Source organism: Hibiscus syriacus, unplaced genomic scaffold (assembly GCF_006381635.1).
Source record: "Hibiscus syriacus cultivar Baekdansim isolate YM2019G1 unplaced genomic scaffold, ASM638163v2 tig00111095_pilon, whole genome shotgun sequence".
In the NCBI taxonomy this organism is placed as follows: domain Eukaryota; kingdom Viridiplantae; phylum Streptophyta; class Magnoliopsida; order Malvales; family Malvaceae; genus Hibiscus; species Hibiscus syriacus.
This window is the reverse complement of record NW_024062980.1, coordinates 4,769,849-4,791,462: the sequence shown is the minus strand read 5'-3', so window position 1 is coordinate 4,791,462 and position 21,614 is coordinate 4,769,849. Positions and strand designations below refer to the sequence as shown.

Below are 21,614 nucleotides of genomic sequence, written 5' to 3'. Positions count from 1 at the left end.
AACATAGTTCCTGAATTTCTAGATGGTCCATAGGACAACCCTGAATGAAAGACCATATGAGAGAATTAATCTTCAGATCAGCCCATGCTAAGAGAAAAATTCTTGCATCAACATGCAAGGCAGATTGAATATTCCAGAACCACATGAATTTGTTCCAAATAGTCCAAGCCACCGAACAAGAAAAAAATAAATGAGAGGGGGTCTCATCACTTTGTTTGCAAAGAGGACACAACACATCATCTATACCCTTCATACCTCTTTTAATCAAAACTGACTTAATAACCAACTTCTGAAGAGTGACTTGCCAAACAAAAATTTCCACTTTTGGAGGCAGCAAACCCATCCAAATAACATTTTTCTAGAAATGAACCTCTTTCGAACTTGAGGTCCATGAATAACATAGACTAACACAAGATTTGTCAGAAAATACCCCATCCCCAGTGCCCCTCCAAACCAGCCCATCAGGAGAATCTACTGAAAGGGAAAAATATGAAATGACTGACATTAAATTAGACCACTGCTCAACTTCCCAATCGTTCAATTCCCTCCTCAATTGTATATCCCAAAACCAGCCATAAGAACTAAATTCTCCAAACTCAGATAATTTTCCAGCCTTATTTAATGAGATGGAAAACATTCTTTGGAAAATGAACATTAAAGGTTGATCCAAACCCCAAACATCCTGCCAAAATCGAATGAAACTCCTATCACCAACTTGAAATCTGAAATTACTTTTGATTTTACATCCAATAGGGTCATTTCTGAAATGGTTTGTTCACCAAAGATCTGCATATCCAAGAAGAATTTGACTTTACCTTACTGTCAAACAACAGTAAAGAATAGTCAATATTGTATTTAGAACAAATCAGTTTCCTCCAATCCGAATTCCTTTCATTTGCATACCTCCAAGACCATTTCCCTAGCAGAGCTCTATTAACCGTTTTGATGTTCAGAACTCCTAGTCCACCTTGGAATTTCGGTTTGCAGACAGTAGACCAGCCCACCCAATGAAACTTGAAATTTCCATTACCTCCTCCCCATAAGAAGTTGGTCATAATTGAATTTAGTGTCTTGGAGATCAAAGCCGGAACCTTAAACAATGACAAATAATATGAAGGGAGCGAACATAAAACTGATTTAATTAAAACCAACCTCCCTGCCATGGAAAGAGAGGAAGCCTTCCAACCTGCTAGCTTTTTTTTGAAACTGTCAACCACTGGATCCCATAGTAGAGGAGAATTCCTTTGTGCTACAAGGGAAAGTCCCAAATATTCCGAAGGAAAGCTACCAGTTGAACACCCAACAACCAATGCCCACTCACTAACTTCCTCTTCACGCAAATTAATCCCAAACAGTTTAGATTTCTTTATGTTCAATTTAAGACCAGACATAAGTTCAGAAACTCAAAGTACCCTTTTTACATTCAAAACCTGCTGCATAGAAGCACCACAGAAAATAATTAGGTCATCAGCGAATTAAAGATGAGATAAATTGAAAGTCCTCGCCTCCTTGCTTATAACCATACCCGTAAATAACCCCTCTGAAACAGCCTTAAGGATCATTAGATTCAGAAGTTCCCCTACTATATTAAATAATAAGGGAGACAGTGAGCAGCCTTGACGAATACCTTTTGCCATTGGGATTTCTTCTAAAGGAACCCCATTAACCAAAACTGATAAAGAAGCTGTTGTGACACATTTCGAAATCCAGCCAATCCATGTAGAACCAAAGCCCATTTCCCCTATTACTTTGAATAAAATAGGTCAGTCTATTGTGTCATAGGCCTTTGTAAAATCCACTTTGAATACACAACCCTTTAAACCATTCTTCCTCCAGTAGTCAATTCCTTCATTGGCAATTAAAGAGCAGTCCAGAATTTGTCGACCATGAATAAAAGCAAATTGAGAAGGGCATCTTTTGTGCGACACCAGCCGGTGTACCATGGTGTATGCTTTTCGCTGACGACATTTTCCTAGTTGCTGAAACAAAATCTGAGTTGAATAGTAGACTGGCTACCTGGAAGACTACTTTGGAAGAAAAAGGTCTAAGGATCAATATTGAAAAGACAGAGTATTTTTGTTCAAACTTTAGTGGGAACCAAAACGATGAAGATGCAGAAGTATGCATAGAATGACACGTTCTCCCCTCAAAGGATTGTTTCAAGTACCTAGGGTCTATGATACATAAAGATGGGGTGTAGATGATGACGTTACACACCGTATAAAGGCGGGATGGCTAAAGTGGAAGGTCGCTACTGGAGTTTTGTGTGACAAGGTGCCTCTAAAACTCAAGGAAAAATTTTATAGAATGGCAATAAGACCAGCGCTGTTGTATGGATCAGAATGTTGGGCAATCAAGAAGGATCACGTAAGGAGGATAGAGGCCGCAGAAATGAGAATGCTTCGTTGAACATGTGGTAGGACTCTGTGGGATATGACAACAAACTCTGCTATTAGGATGTCCTTGCGGGTGGTACCTATTTCCAAAAAATTGAGGGAGAGAAGACTACGGTGGTTTGAGTATGTCCTTAGGCGACTACCGTCAGATGCGGTCAGGAGGGTAGAGTCGATTACAGCCGACGGTGCCAGAAGGAGAGGACGACCAAGGCGGAAGTGGGAAGACTGCTTGAGATCTGATTTGATGGATTTAGCCCTTACCAAGGACATGACCTCTGATAGGAAAGTATGGAGACTTAAGACTAGGGTAGTCGAGTAGTGTGGGTCACATCATTAAGGTGTATCATCTCTGTCTTCTTTTAATGCCTTTGTAGTAATTTTCATGACTTCTACTTTTTATACGTTTCTGTTATTGGTATTTATGAAGGCTTAGAACTGGGCTTGCTATCGTTGGCTTCTGTGTATCATTCTCTTCATGTTTTCTCTTTTAAATTTAGCCGGGTCTAACGTTACTGTCTATATGCATATATTTTTTCGCAGGGTTTTATTTGCAGGGATTACTTCCCATTAAAGACGCGCATAGGATATTAATGACTACATATGAATACTGTTCAACTATGTATTTATGTATTTATTTATACATGCATTGCATTTTTATCTATATTTTTGATTTTCTGACTGTCGGAGGTCTTTCACGGAAGCTACTCTCAACCTGGCGTTGGGGGCAGCCTACTATCCTACCTCCCCCTTACCCCATTGCATATGGGAATTGAGTTTTGTTGTTGTTGTTGTGAGAAGGGCTAATGATGTCTGAAATGCAACTCCTAAGCCTCCTTGATATACATTTAGACAGAATCTTATATAGCCCACCTACTAAACTAATAGGTCTATAATCTTCAAGGCCACCTGTAGTTGGCTTCTTTGGAATCAGAGTGATAAAAGTATGGTTTACGCCATGTTCCCATTCTTTCCCCAAAAAGAAGTTGCGAAAGAAAATCAGAATGTCTTCCTTAAGAACATGCCATAACCTCTTGAAAAACCTCAAATTAAAACCATCCGGCCCAGGGGCTGTATTACTGTCGCAAGATTTCAAAGATTCCCAAATCTCTTTTTCCAAAAAATCATTTTCTAACAATCGACTCTGTTCTAAAGAAATTTTGTTAAATATCAAACTAATCTGCTAGTAGGGGATCCATCGCTGGCTGATAAGATTCAAAAACCATATTGTTCAAAGAAGGTTATTGGTTGGTCACCTCCACCATTGGATATGTTTAAACTTAACGTGGATAGGGCAGTAACAGGTGATGGGTTGAAAGGTGGAATTGGAGGTATTTTAAGAGATTCAAATAGCTCGACCTTAGCCACTTTCTCTACAGCAGTAGGGTCTACTCTTCCTATTTTGGCAGAACTGAAAGCTATTAAGGAGGGAATTGATTTTTTCTATTCATCTAGTTGGTTTTGGAAGGGAAGACTTATTTTTGAAAGTGATTCAAAAAATGCAGTGGAATAGATTCAGAACCAACACCCTGCCCCTACTTCCTTGCGTGATCTGGTAGAGGAAGTTGGGGCTCTTATTTATGCTTCGGACGCTGTTCTTAGATGGATTCCTAGGAGTTGTAATATGGAGGCTGATAAGTTAGCTAAGTAGGGGATTGGTTGATTGTTTGTAAGCTTTTTGGTTTATATGTTTTGTGTCTTCTCGGGTTATGCATAAGCTTTGAATCTGTAAGGGTAGTGGTAGTTTTGTAATAGGTAAACCAATCAGAGGCTGCTGCAGTATCTAAATTGGTTTACCCTAAGTCAGTATTGTTGGTTTTGGTTGTTTTTGGGTGTCTTCTGTCTTTCTGTTTTTGAAGGGGTGTTTTTCTGCTAATATCTTATGTAATTTCAGTTGTTGAATGAAATTTTAAGGCACACTTTTCCTCCTTCCACTGATTAAGGAGCTTCCTTACAAGCTCCTATAATCAAGAAGGGGGTTTTTAACGAGGCCTACAATTCTTATAAAAAAAAAAGTCAGACTAATGTCGTCAATTTCCAGAGTTGAATAAACATTATAAATTTTGAAGAAAAAATCCCTAATTACTGCCTTTATTGCCATAGAGTCCTGAATAGTATTTTCCCCAATGTTCAGTACATTCAAAGCATTCAGCTTTTTTCTAACTGAAGCACAAATATGGAAATATCTAGTATTACGGTCCCCATCATTTATCCATCTTGATCGAGAGTACTGGAAACTGATTTGCTCTTGAATCTTATACAATCTCCACAATTCAACTCTATAAGAATTCAATTTTGTTACTAGTTCTCTATCAAAAGCACCCTGCTATTGCTGTTGAACTTCCTCTAACTTGTGAATTTTCTCTTCTTGGATACTGATCTCTCTTCCCCGCCCAATTCTTGATTGCACGTTTAGAATTTTTGAGAATATTAAAAGCACCCACATTGCTTTGATTTTCCTTACTACTTTGAACAGAAGATCTAATCACGTCCTCTAAACCTTCCTCATCCATCAAATAATTGAATAATTTGAAGGGTTTTTACCCCAATCTACACCGCTATTCTCAAAAGGGATTGTGATCTGACACAGACCTTGGGAGAATAAATTGAACTAAATCAGGGAAAGCAGCCAAAAACTGACTATCAACAAAAAATCGATCCAGTCTTACAAAAGTGAGATCGTCTTGTTTATTAGTCCAAGTAAAATTGCCACCAGTCATAGGTAAATCAATAAGACTCGATTGTAGAATAAATTGACTGAAAATATCCATAGAATTTCTATTCTGCCCTCTGCCAATCTTTTCCTCTTCATACAAGTAGGCGTTGAAGTCCCCTCCCACACAAACAGGGCAATTCTGATCACTTAAAAAAACTTAATTCTTCAAAAAAACTTGTCTTCTCCTCCACTGAAGGGCCATAAACATTGATGAAGCCACTGCTGAAGTTGTTAGCTCTAAATTTACCCATAATGGCTATAAACCTCCTGCTTACATGTTGATTTTCCAATTCGAAGATATCGTCATCCTAACAACACAATAAACCCCCTGAGGCACCGATTGAAGCAGATTCAATAACACCTTTAAGCTTGTTTAAACCTTTCCTTCTAAAAAAAAACCTCTAAATCTTCTCAAACTTAGTTTCTTGCAACCATAAAAAAGTAGGATTTATTTTTGAACATAAATTTTGAACAGCCCTCTGTTTTTGTTTTCTACCCAATATTCCAAGAACAAATGATAAATTTAGATTTTATCATTGAGGATATAAAGAAGAACCCCTATAAAGACCCCCTTCAAGCTAATCACCGCCTCCAAGCTCACCTTGAATGACCCCATTCGACTTTTTCTCTAGACTCGTGACTCTTTCTAAAAAGGTTTCTTTTCCTTCCTTAAAAGATACCCCCAAGAGCTTACAAACTTCCCATGTTGCTAGAGCTTCTTCCAAAAAATCAGAAAAAGCTAGAGAAAAGGTTGTATCAATGCTCACAAGATCTAGTGCTTCCCTTGTCAATATTCTTTTTGCTCTTCTGATCAATAGACCATGATTGGCGCTATAGTAGTCTCCTACTAAAAAACTTCCTTCAGCCTTCCTATTTACAAAATCGTTTAAAGAGCCTCCAACAGAAATAGAAACCTTTTCCTTATTGGAGGTCGACTCTGCATTAGGCTTAATCATTTGCGTAATAAAAAAATCTTCTTGTTGCATAGATCCCCTGGCTGCACTTCGAAGTCCCTCCTATAAGTTCTGTAAAATAAAACTAACAGACTTAATACCCCCAGAAAATGAACTTCCTGAATGACATGAGGAAATAGTAAACATTCTTCGATTACTGGGGTTTTTAGTCCGAATAGGAGGTGAAGAAGTCGAAGAAGACACGCTATCCTCATTAGTAATCAACTGGGAATTCTGCAAAACATCCTTACTTCCTTCCCGGATCGTTTGGCATAATTAAGACTTCCTATCAAAAGCAACAACTTCATCATCTAACACTACAATTCCTTCAGCTAAAAACACCTTCTGTTGCTTCTCTTCAACCTCCTCATTACAATCCGTAAAATGGAGAAAAAAAATCATTTCGCTGGGAAATAAATCTGCCATTTGAATTATTTTCCCCATCCCCAACCCATTTAATAAAATAAGCCAACCCTGCTGGAATAACATCCTTCAATGGCTGAGTATATGGCCAATTCTCATCCGAATGGGCTTGAGCATCTGAATCAACAAACACCCTCAACCCCAACCCCATGTGTTCCCCACTTTTGATAGTGTGATCTACCACTAAGGCTGACTGCCCACACTTAGAATAGACTTCGTTTGACTTACTCGAGGAACCATGTCCCCCACTATCTTCAAAACCACCACTAGGAATTCCTTTATTCAACCAAGATAATGCTTTCTGCCTAGATTCTTTTGACGACTCTCGATTATCAATGTCTGTTGGAATAGAGCGTCGACCATCTTCCTCCCCAGGCAAAACACCAACACTATCCCACACCACCGGAGAAATTTTAAAGAAAGGATTTGAAGAATCCAGCGTCGAACCAATTTTGATACTCACTTTGTAAGATCTGCCATACGATCCAATAGAAATGGCAGTAGGAACATCAAAGGGACTAGCTACTGTAACAAGAATTTTGGCCAACGAGAGGTCTTGTTCTTAGTAGACTCATAGATTTCTACGAATGACCCCAAACTCCCTGCTAAACTTTCGAAGAAAGATTCATTCCAACAAAAGAACGGAACTCCAAAAAGCTCAACCTGGCAGAATGCCAAAGGAACTCCTGCTTCATTCAACAAAGGTGTCAATCTATCAGACCAGAAACCAATTTCAGATCTCTTCGACGTCCATGCTTCCATCATATCTTTATGAGATTTTTTTTATAGGAATAGAAGGCCTCATTAAAAACCTCCCTCATAGTTGCCTCTTGTATGGAGACAAATAGCGGAAGGAGGAAAAGAGTGCCTTAATATATTAATAACCCATAATTACATAAGATTACCAAACATTACATAAAATTTCCTAACAAAGAAACATAACCAAATAATACACCAGAACCACAACTCATAACAACAACCTCCTCACTCACTAACCAATTCCTGACTTAGCTAGAAAATCAGCTTCCACATTAATACATATGTTGATATGCTTAATAATAACATTAGACTGAACAACTGTCTTCTGAATTTCTGTAATCAAATCAACAAGGTGAACCGGGCTAAGTTCCGGGCTGTTGATCCACTTCTCAGCAAGAAACAAGTCACTTTCCAAAATCATAATTCCTTTGTCCCTCCAAACTGAATCAAAAAACACTGCTAACCCCGCTTTGATAGCAAAAATCTCAGCAAGAATAGGAGAACAAGGACCTAATGCTCTCGAGAAGGAAACCAACTTGTTATTATCAGTATCTTTAAGAACTCCACCAACACCACTTCTTCTCCAATCAAAGTTAACAGCCCCATCAACATTCATCTTAAAATAACCTGTAAGAGGAGGGCACCATTTTAATCTTGACAGTCGAAAGTTAGAGGGGGACTTATGCAAATCCGCCAAAGTAAGATCTCCCACAAGGTTGTCCACTTGGATAGACACATCCTTGTTTTTAGCTAAAACCATGACGTCACCCTATACCTCACAAAAAAAAACATATTAGCTTTATCCAACTTGCCTTTCTCAAATACAATATGGTTCCTGCACAGCCAGACAGACCACAAAACAACTCTTGGAATAAATCTCCAAATACTCGAGTTAGGTCTTAATTGCAACCATGATAGCAAAAAGCCTTTCGAATTATTGGGTAGAATTGAAATAACTTTCCACAGACGGAGGAGTTTGACCCAAATCAGCCAAACCTTGACGCAAGAAAAAATAAATGACTGATCGATTCTGGTTCCACTCCACAAAACACACATAGTGGGTTTTCGATATTTTTTACTCTTCTCATTGAAACAGTTTTGACAGCCAACTTCTGATGAATAATCTGCCAAAGGAATATCTTCACTTTTGGTGGAACTAAACCCTTCCACAATCTCCAACCATGAACTTGAAACTAATCTAGAGCAAGATTGAACCGAGAACACACCATCCCCACTACCTTTCCACGCCAAACGGTTTTCACCCTTCAACAGAGGGCGAAAATTATCCAACAATACCATCATTTTGGTGTGTTTTCAATATTTTTTACTCTTCTCATTGAAACAGTTTTGACAGCCAACTTCTGATGAATAATCTGCCAAAGGAATATCTTCACTTTTGGTGGAACTAAACCCTTCCACAATCTCCAACCATGAATTATCTGACTCTGATAAACTTGAAACTAATCTAGAGCAAGATTGAACCGAGAACACACCATCCCCACTACCTTTCCACGCCAAACGGTCTTCACCCTTCAACAGAGGGCGAAAATTATCCAACAATACCATCATTTCCATCCAATGATCAAACTCACTATCCATTAAATTCCTCCTAAGTTGTAGATCCCACACCCACTCCCCATTAGACATACACCCAAAATCAGCCACAACCCCTTCCTTATTAACTGACAGTGCAAAGATCCTCGGAAACATAGTCTTAAAGGAATAGTTAGAAATCTATGAATCATGCCAAAAACTAATTGAATCTCCTTTTCCCACCTGAACCACAAGATTATTTCGAAAGCATAACCCAAATGAGTCATTAGTCCGATAGTTTTTTAAAACACCTTTCCAAATCCAAGACACATTAGTGGGCAAATTTTCATCTAAAACAATAGAATTCGTTCCCACATTATAGTTAGAACATATCATTGTCTTCCACCAAGAGTCCGTCTCTGAACCAAACTTCCATACCCATTTGCCCAATAAACCTCTATTCCGTAGCTTTAGATCCGAAATTTCTAATCCCCCAACTCTTTATTTTTACAAACAGTATTCCAGTTAACCCAATGAAACCTTTTCTTCTCAGCCGAAGAACCGCACAAGAAGTTGGCCATAATAGATTGCAGTTTCTTCCTCACAACCATTGGCATTTTGAAAAGTGACATATAATAATTAGGGAGTGCATTCAGGACTAATTTTATCAAAACTGTCCTTCCTACTATGGATAGAGAAGATAATTTCCAGCTTGCCAATTTCTGATAGAACTTATTCACAATTGGATCCCATAGTTGAATAGAATTTCTCTTTTCTCCCAATGGTAATCCCAAATATTCTGTCGGAAAAGAGTCTCTTAAATAACCAATAGATTCTGCGCACTCCCCAACAATATGATCTTGTAAGTTAATACCAAAAATTATGCTCTTCACCAAATTCAACTGTAGCCCTGTACACATCTCAAATACAACCAAAACCCTCTTCAGATTTGCCAACTGTCTCATAGAAGCTTTGCTAAAAATAATCAGGTCATCCGCAAATTGTAAATAAGATAGCATCGAAGAAGAATTATCAGAACCTATTTGAAAACCCTCGAACAGCCCCAACACTGCTGTTGTAGACAACAACAGATTAAAAAATTCACCCATTAGATTAAATAGGAGTGGGGATAAAGAACACCCTTGTCTCAGCCCCTTAGATATTTTAAAACTTTCAGTAGGAGAGCCATTAACAAGAACTGAAATAGTAGTTGAACTTAAGCAATTGTATATCCACGACCTCCATCTTCTGCTAAACCCTATACACTCCATAATTTGAATTAAAAAATTCCAATCAACAGTGTCATAAGCCCTCTTGAAATCCACTTTGGAGACGAGACCTTCCCTTCCTTTCCTCCTCCAAAAATCGATGGCTTCATTAGCAATTAAGGAGCTGTCAGAAATCTGTCTTCCCGGGATGAAAGCAAATTGAGATTGACAAATTAACCCTCTTATGCACAACCTTAGCCTTCTATACAGAACTTTAGACCAAATTTTGTATGGTCCCCCTACCAAACTTGGTCTGTAATCCTCAATGCCAACCGGACTCTCCTTTTTCAGAATTAGAGTAATGAAAGAATGATTGACACCTTTCCCAAACTTCTTCCCTTCTTAAAAATCTTCAAAAAACTTATGAATATCTCCTTTCAAAACCGGCCAAAATTTCTTAAAAAATCTCATAATCAAACCATCTGGACCCGGAGCTTTGTTACTATCTGAATACTCTATTACCTCCCAAACTTCCCCCTCCGAAAAATTCATTTCTAATTGTGCAACTTGATCCTCCGAAAGCCTATTAAAATTCAATTCCAGCTTCTCAACTTCGACCGTCGGAATGGCATTGTAAGCATTCTTGAAAAAATAAAAAATTGCAGCTTTTATCTTCATCGGCTCAATCAAATTACCACTCACATCCAAAGAATTAAGAGCATTAATCCTCCCTCTATTTGTAGCACATTGATGAAAATACCTTGAATTCCGATCTCCATCCATAATCCACTGCGCCCTTGATTTTTGGAACCAAACTAATTCTTCTTTTTTATACAATGATCATAATTCACTTTTTTCTTTTGCAACATACACCATAGAAACGAAAGAATTCCTTTGTTGTAGTCGAGCTTCTTGATTCGAGATTAGCCTCTCTTTGCTATCAATCAAACTGTGTAATTGCATTCTGCTTTCATTAGACCAATTTCTGATTTCCACCTTTGTTTCTCTAAGTAATTCCTCAATGCTCAGCCTGTTCCTACTCTTTACTTCTGAAATTTTCTTTTCCACTGCTTCCTTAAAACCTTCCTCTAAGATATAATTGAATAGTCTGAAGGGTTTCGGACCCCAATTTAGCTTACTGGATTCCAATGCCACAGCATTATGGTCTGAAATTGATTTAGGAAATAACAGCTGAACAACATCCGGGAATAAACCTAAAAAGTCTTCCGAAACTAAAAACCTATCCAGCCTCACAAACGTAGGATCTTCCTTATTATTACCCCAAGTGAAACTCCCTCCCACCAAAGGCAGATCCATTAAGCTTGCTTGAAACAGAAATTCCCTGAACCACCCAATTGAATTTTCATTCAGAGATTTCGCCATCTTCTCTTCCTGTGATAAATGAGCATTAAAGTCTCCAGCTACACATAATGGGCATCCCAATGAAGAAATAAAACAGGTTAACTCCTCAAAGAATGCCTCTTTATCAGCTTCAACAGAGGGCCCGTAGACATTAATAAAACAACACATCTCTTGGTTATCCTTTACTGTACCCTTCAACGCTATAAACCTTGGTGAAATCTGGATGTCATAACCATCATTAAGTAAAGACTTCTGAACTAACTCCAAATCAAAAGAAAATTTAATGATCCCCGTCAATGATCTTTTGACCCAACTTGAGCTCTCAGATGGAATGTACATCTCCAAAATGTTTCTCTTAGATTTCTCCTTGTGCACTCCTTCGAAGGAAAACTCCCTATTAACCAATGCATGGCCACTCGGTCGGCCACTCAATTTGTTTGCCAACAAGGCTTCTTTATAAGATCTATCATCCCTTAAACTCTTATTGGCAGCATCTACGTCTTTTGACTTTGAGGATTCAGCTGGAGAGTGGTTAGGAGCCAACTTCCATGGACTGATCTTCTCCACCATCCTCTGACGGTCCTCCTTGTATCTTGCAACTCCAATAGAAATCTTCCTCCCATCTATAACTATACCATTAAATTTATCTATAGCCCTTTTCAAACCATCTTCACTCCCAAACTGCACAAAAGCAAAAGTGGAAAATCTGTATTTTGGGTTTCTGGTTTCTTTAGGGATGAAAACCCTCTCCACAGGTCCCTGAGATAGAAAAATATCTCTTAACGCGCGACGCGACACTCTCCTGCTGAGGTTGTCCACAAAAACTTTCCAGACTTCATCGGAATCTACCTTTCCTTTCAACTTTTCTCTCTCCTTTACTCTCTCTCTCCATTTGTTTCGAGATGATCTAAACTCTTTTTTTTAAGTTATACTGTTGTGTTAACCAAAGGGGTTTTATGAACAGGTTGAACCTCTTTTTGTTGATGGAGTCATTCTCTTGCTTTCTCTGCTCATCCATAATATTGCTACTCTTTCTATTGTGTTATGATAATATATCATTCCAATCAAAATGAAAGACAAGGATTTGGCTGCATATTTGTAGACATTAGTGATGTGATTAATTTTAGAAGGTGAAACTCTAAGGTATAGGCAGATAGTGTATTACGCTTTATAAAGCATTTGTTAGCCTTATTGTGAAATTATACTTTTTAATGTTAATTTTATTTTTGAAATAGAATATAATAAAAAAAATATACAAATAAATTCATGATCTCAATCGAGAAAAAATGTTAACAATGGTAATACAATTTTTTTTTCCATAAAATGAGGTTTAATCCTTGTAATGTTTATTTAATGGAAAGAACTGCTACTTGTCTTAGAAGCCTAGAAAGACAGTCAATTGCATTGGAAACTACTGTTATTATTCTTAGCATTTTTATTTGATCAACTGCCTCTAGAGAGAAAAAAAAGTTTAAACGAGTTTGACATAACTAAGGACCTCATTTTTAGTTTGTTATGCTTTTAGACACCATGGAGAAATGAGCACCTCGAATGCAACTTGAGACCACCTTTTAGAACATGAATGCTCTCATCTTGCATGATTGTTCTTTTATATTTGAATAACGACTTAGATAACAATAGTTTTTATTTTCCTTTAACATGTTACAAATCTTTAATACGTTTCCTTCTTTTATCAATTGATTGCAGCAAGTTTGGAGATATATTTGATGAAGAATACTTTATACATGCACTTAGAAATCATGTGAATGTGGTTAGGGAGCTCCCTGATGATGTACTTCAGAGGTTTGACAATAATATTAACAACATTGTTAATTTGAGAGTAAAAGGTTGGTCAAGCTCAGCTCATTATCTCCAAAAGGTTCTTCCAAAACTAGAGGCAATGGGGTATGCATTCTACTTATCTTTGTGTACCATATTTCCCTCTCTAGAAAAGCAAAATTGTGAGAAAATCAAATCAATGTTAATGTTCTTCCAATTCCATTTGAAATAAGCACGCGAGGTATTATGTTTGCCTCTAGAAGAAACACAATTTTAAAAAGAATGATGATGAGTACAAATGATGTACCGCGAAACTAAGTTTATATGTAAATTAGTCTGAATCAGTTATGAGCCCTTCTCATACATTGCTTTCCTTTTGGGAAAGCTAAATGAATTTCAACAAATTTTCAAATGGTTCCAAGCAAAGAAAAAATTACTAATGTCGAATGTTTGAATAATAGTTGAGAAGTCCCAAAAGAAATTGCCTTGAAATTGAAACACTTAGACTCTTATTACAACCAAAAATCCTTGAAGGATAGTTTGCCTCTGTTCAGCACATGACACTAATTTATATCTCTAGAATATCCAAACTGTTCTTTCCAAATGTCGAATCTTTCATTGACCATTTTTTTTCAAAACAACAACAGTTATTGATCGTAGTTCTTCAATTTAGTTTAATTCGTTAAACAAACTTGTGATGCTTGGAACATATTTTATTAGTTCAGGTGGTATATTTCTGATTTATCTTCCGGAGTGGAAAGTATTTTATTAGCCTTCACTTTTACCTATACTTGAGTTATGTTAAGTGAGCGCCGATTTTAGATAAATGCCGTTCTCTTCGCTTTTGTATAGTCTACTCTTCCACATGCTTCATTTCCAATGGAAAAGGCTTTGTTAACATGGATTTGCATCACATCATATGCAGCAAGCTTATTGCTATATGGTTTCATCGTTTCAGGGCTGTTCGCATTGCACCCTTTTCTAACAGGTTGGCATATTCTGTTCCGTCTAATGTACAAGGGATTAGGTGCTTATCCAATTTTCAAGCACTGAGGTTTGCAGAACCTATAAGGACACTGGCTGATAAAATGGTTCAGAGGATGGTCAAAAATAGCTCCCATACTGGAGGAAAATATGTTTCGGTGCATCTTCGGTTTGAAATGGTGTTTTTCTTGTACATGGATGAATAATTCGTTTTTTCTTGAATGTATTTTTTAGCAAAAATGTGCTCTATTTCTGAAAGACAATATTTTTTTTGGAAGGATATGGTTGCATTTTCCTGCTGTGAATATGATGGTGGGGAAGAAGAGAAACATGAAATGGATATTGCTAGAGAAAGAAGTTGGAGAGGAAAATTTAGGCGAAGGGGCAGAGTTATAAGGCCAGGTGCAAATCGAATGGATGGAAAATGCCCTTTAACTCCTCTGGAGGTATCCAACTATTATTTTTCTTTTTATACTATCATTATTCTGGAGTGTACATTTGATGATACTACAATATTGTTTTGGTGATTGTCCTTGTTGAATATTTGAACATAAAGAAATTGGCTGCTGGTGTTTTAGGGTCCATAATATACAGATAATACAAAATTTGATGCTGTCATTTCTGTTCACTTTTATTAACTATATTTACTTGGTTCTCTAGGTGGGACTGATGCTTAGAGGCATGGGTTTTGATAACAATACATCAGTATTTGTCGCAGCAGGAAATATTTACAAAGCTGAAAAATACATGGCTCCTCTTAAACAAATGTTTCCTCTTCTAGAAACAAAGGATACACTAGCTGCTCCAGAAGAACTTGCTTCATTCAAGGTATCTAGCTTTTGACCTGTTGTGCTGCTTCGTTAAGTCGGTCAGTGCAAAATCTAATTATAATAACTTTAAAGGAGGAAGAAGAAAACTATAAATGCTTCAATCCTTTAACGATCTAGTTCATAATGTAGGGCCATTCATCTAGGTTGGCAGCACTGGACTACACCGTTTGCCTTCACAGCGAAGTATTTGTCACGACACAAGGTGGAAATTTCCCCCACTTCTTAATGGGTCATCGCCGCTATTTATTTGGAGGACATGCAAAAACAATTAAGCCTGACAAAAGGAAATTAGCACTGCTATTTGATAGCCCTCGTATCAGGTAAACAGTTGCCTTCTGCTCTCATTTTACTCTGGTATTAAATCCCCTTTATTGCGTTATGATTAATATATGGTCATTCTGTGCTCGATCCCAAGTCTATTAGCTATCCATCTTGACAAATAATTAAATCTTGATTTACCTTGAATGAAATAAAAAAAAAGTTAGTAATATATATTTGGTTTTGTTTCGTAGGTGGGAAACCTTCAAACGGCAGATGAAAGATATGCATCGGCATAGTGATGTGAAGGGAGGGGAATTGAAGAAACCCAGCGCTGCAGTTTACACATTTCCCATGCCAGATTGCATGTGTAAGCAAACAGAGGCAGCAAATGCGAGCAGATTGAATTTTGAGTAAGGTCTTCAACCTGTAACTGTGTGGTGTATCATGCAATTGAATTTTAGAGTTTAATTCTTTAGTTCTGTTTAGATTATAGTTGATTTCTGGTTTTAATTCTTTTAAGATTGAGTTGTTCATAGTGATTAATTTAGCACTGTAAATCTTTTTGTTGTATATGATATGGATATGATTATATGATTGATCAAGTTGAGGGGCATAGAATGTGATTGGTGTGTGTTGGGTGGGGTACATAGTAGCAATGGTGTGTCTGGCTAGGGTGCTACTCACCATTTCGATTTTTGGATTATCTGTGCTTTGCTTTTTATATCCGATATGATTCTACCAAATGTTTATCTTGGGGGTTCATTCTGTTAATAAATCAGTGAACTGTAAGGATGATTGAAAATTCAATAAAATGGTTTCCAAATGTCGTAAGCATATGATTTGTTAATGGAAGTTACTATTATATGATATTTGTACATATAGGGAACACAATTTACAATGTTTGAACTTGTAAAACTCGAGTGCATAGTATGCTTGTAGTTTTATTGAGCATTACTGTGCTCAGGGTATTATTAACCCACATTAAGCGTCAATCTTTTGTTAATCCCTCTCTAATGATCAATTACATTTTCTTTAACGAAAACAAAGGGAAGTAGACCTCTCAATGCTGATCGCATTATGCTTTACTGGCATCCAAAATCTCAAAATTTTTCATTAAAAGTGCCAAGCTTCTTGATTAAGTATCCAACTAATAGCAAGAATATTATTTATTTTTTGCTTAATGTTACATGAGGTCATCAAACTTAGAAAAATATTCCAATGTCATCATTTTATCAATAGTTTCTATCGTTGACCATTATAGTGTTGATATGACGATTCATAATACATACGTGGTATTTTATTTTATGGTGCTGACTTGACGGTCCATAGTACTTATTAATATGTTATATGGGCTAAATTGATTTTTTTTGTCTTAGAAGGCTAAATTGATTTTTTTAAAAAAACATTAGTGACTTTTTTATTTTTTTAAAATAAAATATATTTCAAAAATTTAAAATATAGAAATATTTAAACATTTTAAAAATAAAATATAAAAAAAATATACATAAAAAACTAAAACACTAAATTATAAAATAAAGAAAATTTATCACAAGTTAAAAAGTTAAAATTATAAATTATTAAAAATATTCAAAACAAAATCATATTCATATAGTCAAATTAATAATGTTAGTTTTAATTTAAAATAAATTACTTTGATTCTATAAAATGATTTGTTTGTTTTTGTGCCTACATGTTACAAGTATATATTATGTATAATATATGTTTTGAATATTTTATAGTTTGTGATATATTTTTTGTTTTAATCTTTTAATAGTGTTTTTAGTATTTTATATACATTTTTTTAAATTTTTAGTATTTTATTTTTAAAATATATAATTATTTTAAATTTAAAATAATTTCATTTTTCTAAAAAAATTAAAAAAAATTGGACTTTTAAAATAATCAATTTGACCATAAAAACCTAAAAAAATCAATTTAACTCATCTATTATGTCATTTGTCAACGACCACTAGGTCAATACTGTGAATTAGCACGTCAAAGGGTCATATTGACTTTTTTTATTTAGTAGGTTGAGGGAAATATTGAGTATAAAAATAGTTCGAGGGTTCACATTGATTTCTTTAAAAATGTTCGAGGGACTCACGTACAATTAAGCCTTTATTTTTTTTCTATTTTATTTCAAGAACAAGAATTGAATTTTTCACCATTGACGGCTTGAATTAGTTGACACGGCATACCCCTATGTTCGACATAACCTTGTAAACTCTTTTTGGACTTCAAAAAGAATGATTGAAATTTGAATATTCTTTACAAGTGGCGAACGTCGTTACATTTATTTATAATCTACAAATTTAATACATGAATAGAATAAAGGATTTTAAAGTTAATACTCAAATTATGGCATTAGATAAATTAAAAACAAAATCAGGATCAAATTAGATTAAATAAAAAATAAAGGAAACAAATCATATACAAGTAGTGACCAAAATAGAAGAAAACAAAAGAAGGTGCCAACACCACGAATACGTAACTTTACAAGGACCAGCGACCTAATTATACTGTTGAAAATATTTTGATATTTCGATATAACAAATTAAGTTAAATGAATTTTTAGATTTTCCAAATGATTTTCTAAGTATATTCGATAGAATTATTCGAATATCAAAACATTACTCCAAATCTTTCAAAGATCATTTTTAATCCTTACTCAAAGTGTAAAATTAAGTCTTAATCTTAAAACAATTTCAAAATAATTTTACAAAGTATTTCGAACCATTTCAAAGCCAAAAATTCTAGATTGCTCAGAGGGAACCGATTCCCCCTAAAGGGGTACCAATTCCCCCTGAATGGTTTGGCTCCGAGAATTCCAGTATGCTCGGAGGGAACCGATTTCTCCCTTGTATAACGGTCGAAATATTTGAATTTTACACTTAGGGAACCGATTCCCCATTGGGGGTACCGATTCCCCCCACGCTCCGAACTGTTTTATTAATTGTTTTCACACTAAAACGGCTATATTATTTTCTCTAATCATCCCCAATGTTCAGAAGTGATTCAAGGTGTATTTAAGCAAGCTTAGAAGCCATTGATCAAGAACAAGAAACATCAAGCAATTAGAATCAAGAGAGAATCAAAGAGAAAGCATCAAACCTCAAGTTTGAGCATTTCAAGCCCATTTTTTTTATTCAATATTCATTTTGCTTTCAAGAACACTTATTGTGCTCAATTGTATTTATTCTTGAGTGTTCTTTCTTTGTTCTAGAATTGTGCAAACATATTTTCCTTGTGAGGTTTTTCTTGTAAGTTTGCAAATTTGTATTTCACTTTGAGAAAAGAGTGTTCTCAAGAATTGGGGTATATTCTTGAGGGAGTTGTAAGGTTATCTCTTTGGCCTCAAAAGAAAGAACAAATTAGTGAATTTGTTGGAAAATCCTTAGTGTGGATAGCTAAGGTAGTGGACGTAGACTTTGGTTGATAAAGTCGAACCACTCTAAATCGCTGTGCAATTTCTTTCAATTTTCTGCAAAAGCTTCCACCAAAATTTGTATTGCCAATTCACCCCCTCTTGGCCGATTCAGTCAATCGATTAACTCAACAATTGGTATCAGAGTCTAACTCATTTGAAGGTTTAATCGCCTCTTGAGTCGATTCGGGAAGAGTTATATCGATAATGAAAGTCATCAATGGCCTCCGCTTCAAACTTCAACTCCGGTCTCGATTCGATGCCCGTCAACAAGCCTCCTTTCTTCAATGGAGCTAACTATGCCTATTGGAAGAATAGAATGATGTACTTCATTCAAGCAAGTGACATGGGAGCATGGAATGCTGTAGAAGAAGGATACATCAAACCTCTCACTCATCCAAGGTTGTGGAGTGAAAGAGAGACAAGAATGTTCCAGTTCAACTCCAAAGCCATCCATATCATTTTTTGTGCTCTTGGACCAGATGAATACGGAAGAGTTTCATCGTGTACAATCGCCAAAGAAATATGGGACAAACTTCAAGTCACTCATGAAGGTACCGATGAGGTAAAGAAATCTAAAATTAGTATTCTAACGCATAGCTATGAAAATTTCAGGATGAAACCAAATGAAGATATCAAAGCTATGACAGATAGATTTTCAACGATTGTCAATGGTCTCAAATCATATGGAGAGATCATTTCAAATGAAAAGCTTGTGAGGAAGTTAGTCTACTCCATCCCAAAATCGTGGCAATCAAAGAAGACAGCAATCATCGAGTCTAAGGACTTAACGTCCTTAACTCTTGAAGAGCTAATTGGGTCACTCCTCACTCATGAAATGATGCTCGAAGATGAGGTAGACCTCGACAAGATTGACGAGACACCAAAGAAGAAGGAGAAGAAGAAAAACATTGGAGTTGCTCTCAAATCCACAAAAGATGAGAGTGATTCGAATGACGATGACGATGACGAGGAAATGGCATTGTTTGCCAAACGGTTCAGAAAAATGATGAGACCTTATCGAGGAAGAAAATTCAAACGAAATGAAGGCCTCAAAAATGAACCGAAAGAGAAGGTCCCAATCATTTGCTACGAATGCAAAAAGCCAGGGCATGTCAAATATGATTGCCCACAATTGAAGAAAAAGGGTCAATCAAAGAATAAGCACAGGGCTCATGTGGCTACATGGAGTGATGAAGAAAGTTCCGATGAAGAGGAACAAGAAGTAGCTAACTTGTGCTTGATGGCATTTGGGGAAGATTCTAAGGTAGCCTCTAACTCATCCGATTTTGATGATTTATCCTATGATGAGTTATTAGAGGAATATAATGGGTTGGCTTCGGATTATGAGAAATTATTTTTAAAATATAAAAATGATGTTTCAAAATTGAAAAATGAAAACAAACTCATATCCAAAACCAACAACGATCTTGAAAGTAAAATCAAAGATTTGCAAATCAAACTAGAAGAGTTTGAAAAGAAAAATTTAGATTTGCAAAATTTACTTTCAAAGATCAATGATGATCATCAAAAGAAAATTGATGATCTTAAAACTTCTTTTGATAAAGTTGGAACAAAACATTTTGAAAAAGGTGGAAATTCAAAATCCAACTTTGTTAGAAAAAGTTTTAGAAACTACAATCATAGAGGTCCCCAAAGAACCTCTAATGGAAAAATCGTTAGAAGTATGTGGGTTCCTAAAGAACTCATTACTACTAAAGATAAAAATATCCTACACAAATGGATACCTATGGGGACTAGGATTTTGGAAACTAATGAATATGAACCCAAAAGAATTTGGGTACCAAAAATCAAAAATTAATCTATGTTTGTAGGGAAAGGAGCATTGCTACAAGGCACGGGAAACAAATTCAAATTCATGGTACCTTGATAGTGGATGCTCAAGACACATGACCGGAGACAAAAGCCGGTTCATTGAGCTTAATGCCAAAAATGGAGGAGAAGTGACTTTTGGAGATAATTCAAAAGGTCACATTGAAGGTATTGGTACAATAGGTAATACCTCTTCCATACAAATTAAAAATGTTTTATATGTGAATGGATTAAAGCATAATCTATTGAGTATTAGTCAATTATGCGATAAAGGATTCAATGTCTTATTTGAAATTAATGGTTGTAAAGTCATTGACATTGCATCTAATCGGATTATGCTTGTTGGTCATAGAATAGGAAACATATACATGGTGCATTTAGATTCTTTTGATATGACTAATTTATGCCTAGTTGCTAAGGATGAACATGATAGTTGGTTATGGCATAGGAGACTAGGACATGCTAGTATGAGTGTTTTGCAACAGCTAATTCTAGGTGATTTAGTTCGAGGGTTGCCTAAACTTAAATTTGATAATGATAAAATCTGTGATGCTTGTGCTAAAGGAAAACAAAAGCGGGTTTCTTTTAAATCCATTAATGATGTATCAACTAGTAGAGTTTTACAATTGATCCATTTAGATCTTTTTGGGCCAACTAGAACAATTAGCTTGGGTGGAAAACAATATGCATTTATCTTGGTAGATGACTATTATAGATATACTTGGGTTCTATTTTTAATTACTAAAGATGAAGCATTAGAACAATTCATCACGTTTTCAAAAGTAATCCAAAATGAAAAAGGTTACTCTATAACTAGTGTTAGGAGTGATCATGGAACTGAATTTGAAAATCTTGGATTTACTGAATTTTGTAACTCTAACGGTATTAGCCATAATTTTTCAGCACCTAAAACCCCTCAACAAAATGGAGTTGTTGAGAGGAAAAATTAAACTTTAGAAGAAATGGCTAGAACCATGCTTTGTGAAAATAATTTGCCAAAATATTTTTGGGCGGAAGCCACAAATACTGCTTGTTATGTTGTAAATCGAGTAATGATTAGGCCAATTTTAAAGAAAACTCCATATGAAATTTTCAAAAATAAAAAGCCTAACATTAGTTATTTCCATCCTTTTGGATGTAAATGTTTTGTTTTAAA

The 21,614-nt window shown here is 35.9% G+C and overlaps 1 protein-coding gene across 1 annotated transcript in view; it reads left to right on the top strand.

Annotated features, from left to right (window-relative positions):
• The window catches only part of LOC120152899 (O-fucosyltransferase 9-like), a 30,957-nt gene extending 15,143 nt beyond the window's left edge, over positions 1 to 15,814 (top strand). The window contains exons 5-10 of the mRNA XM_039164992.1: positions 13,055 to 13,252; positions 14,085 to 14,289; positions 14,389 to 14,556; positions 14,771 to 14,938; positions 15,070 to 15,260; positions 15,453 to 15,814. Of these exons, the coding sequence (XP_039020923.1) occupies positions 13,055 to 13,252; positions 14,085 to 14,289; positions 14,389 to 14,556; positions 14,771 to 14,938; positions 15,070 to 15,260; positions 15,453 to 15,615 (1,093 nt within the window). The 3' untranslated portion in view covers positions 15,616 to 15,814. The remainder of the gene's footprint in view (positions 1 to 13,054; positions 13,253 to 14,084; positions 14,290 to 14,388; positions 14,557 to 14,770; positions 14,939 to 15,069; positions 15,261 to 15,452) is intronic.
• The last annotated feature ends 5,800 nt before the right edge of the window (positions 15,815 to 21,614 follow it).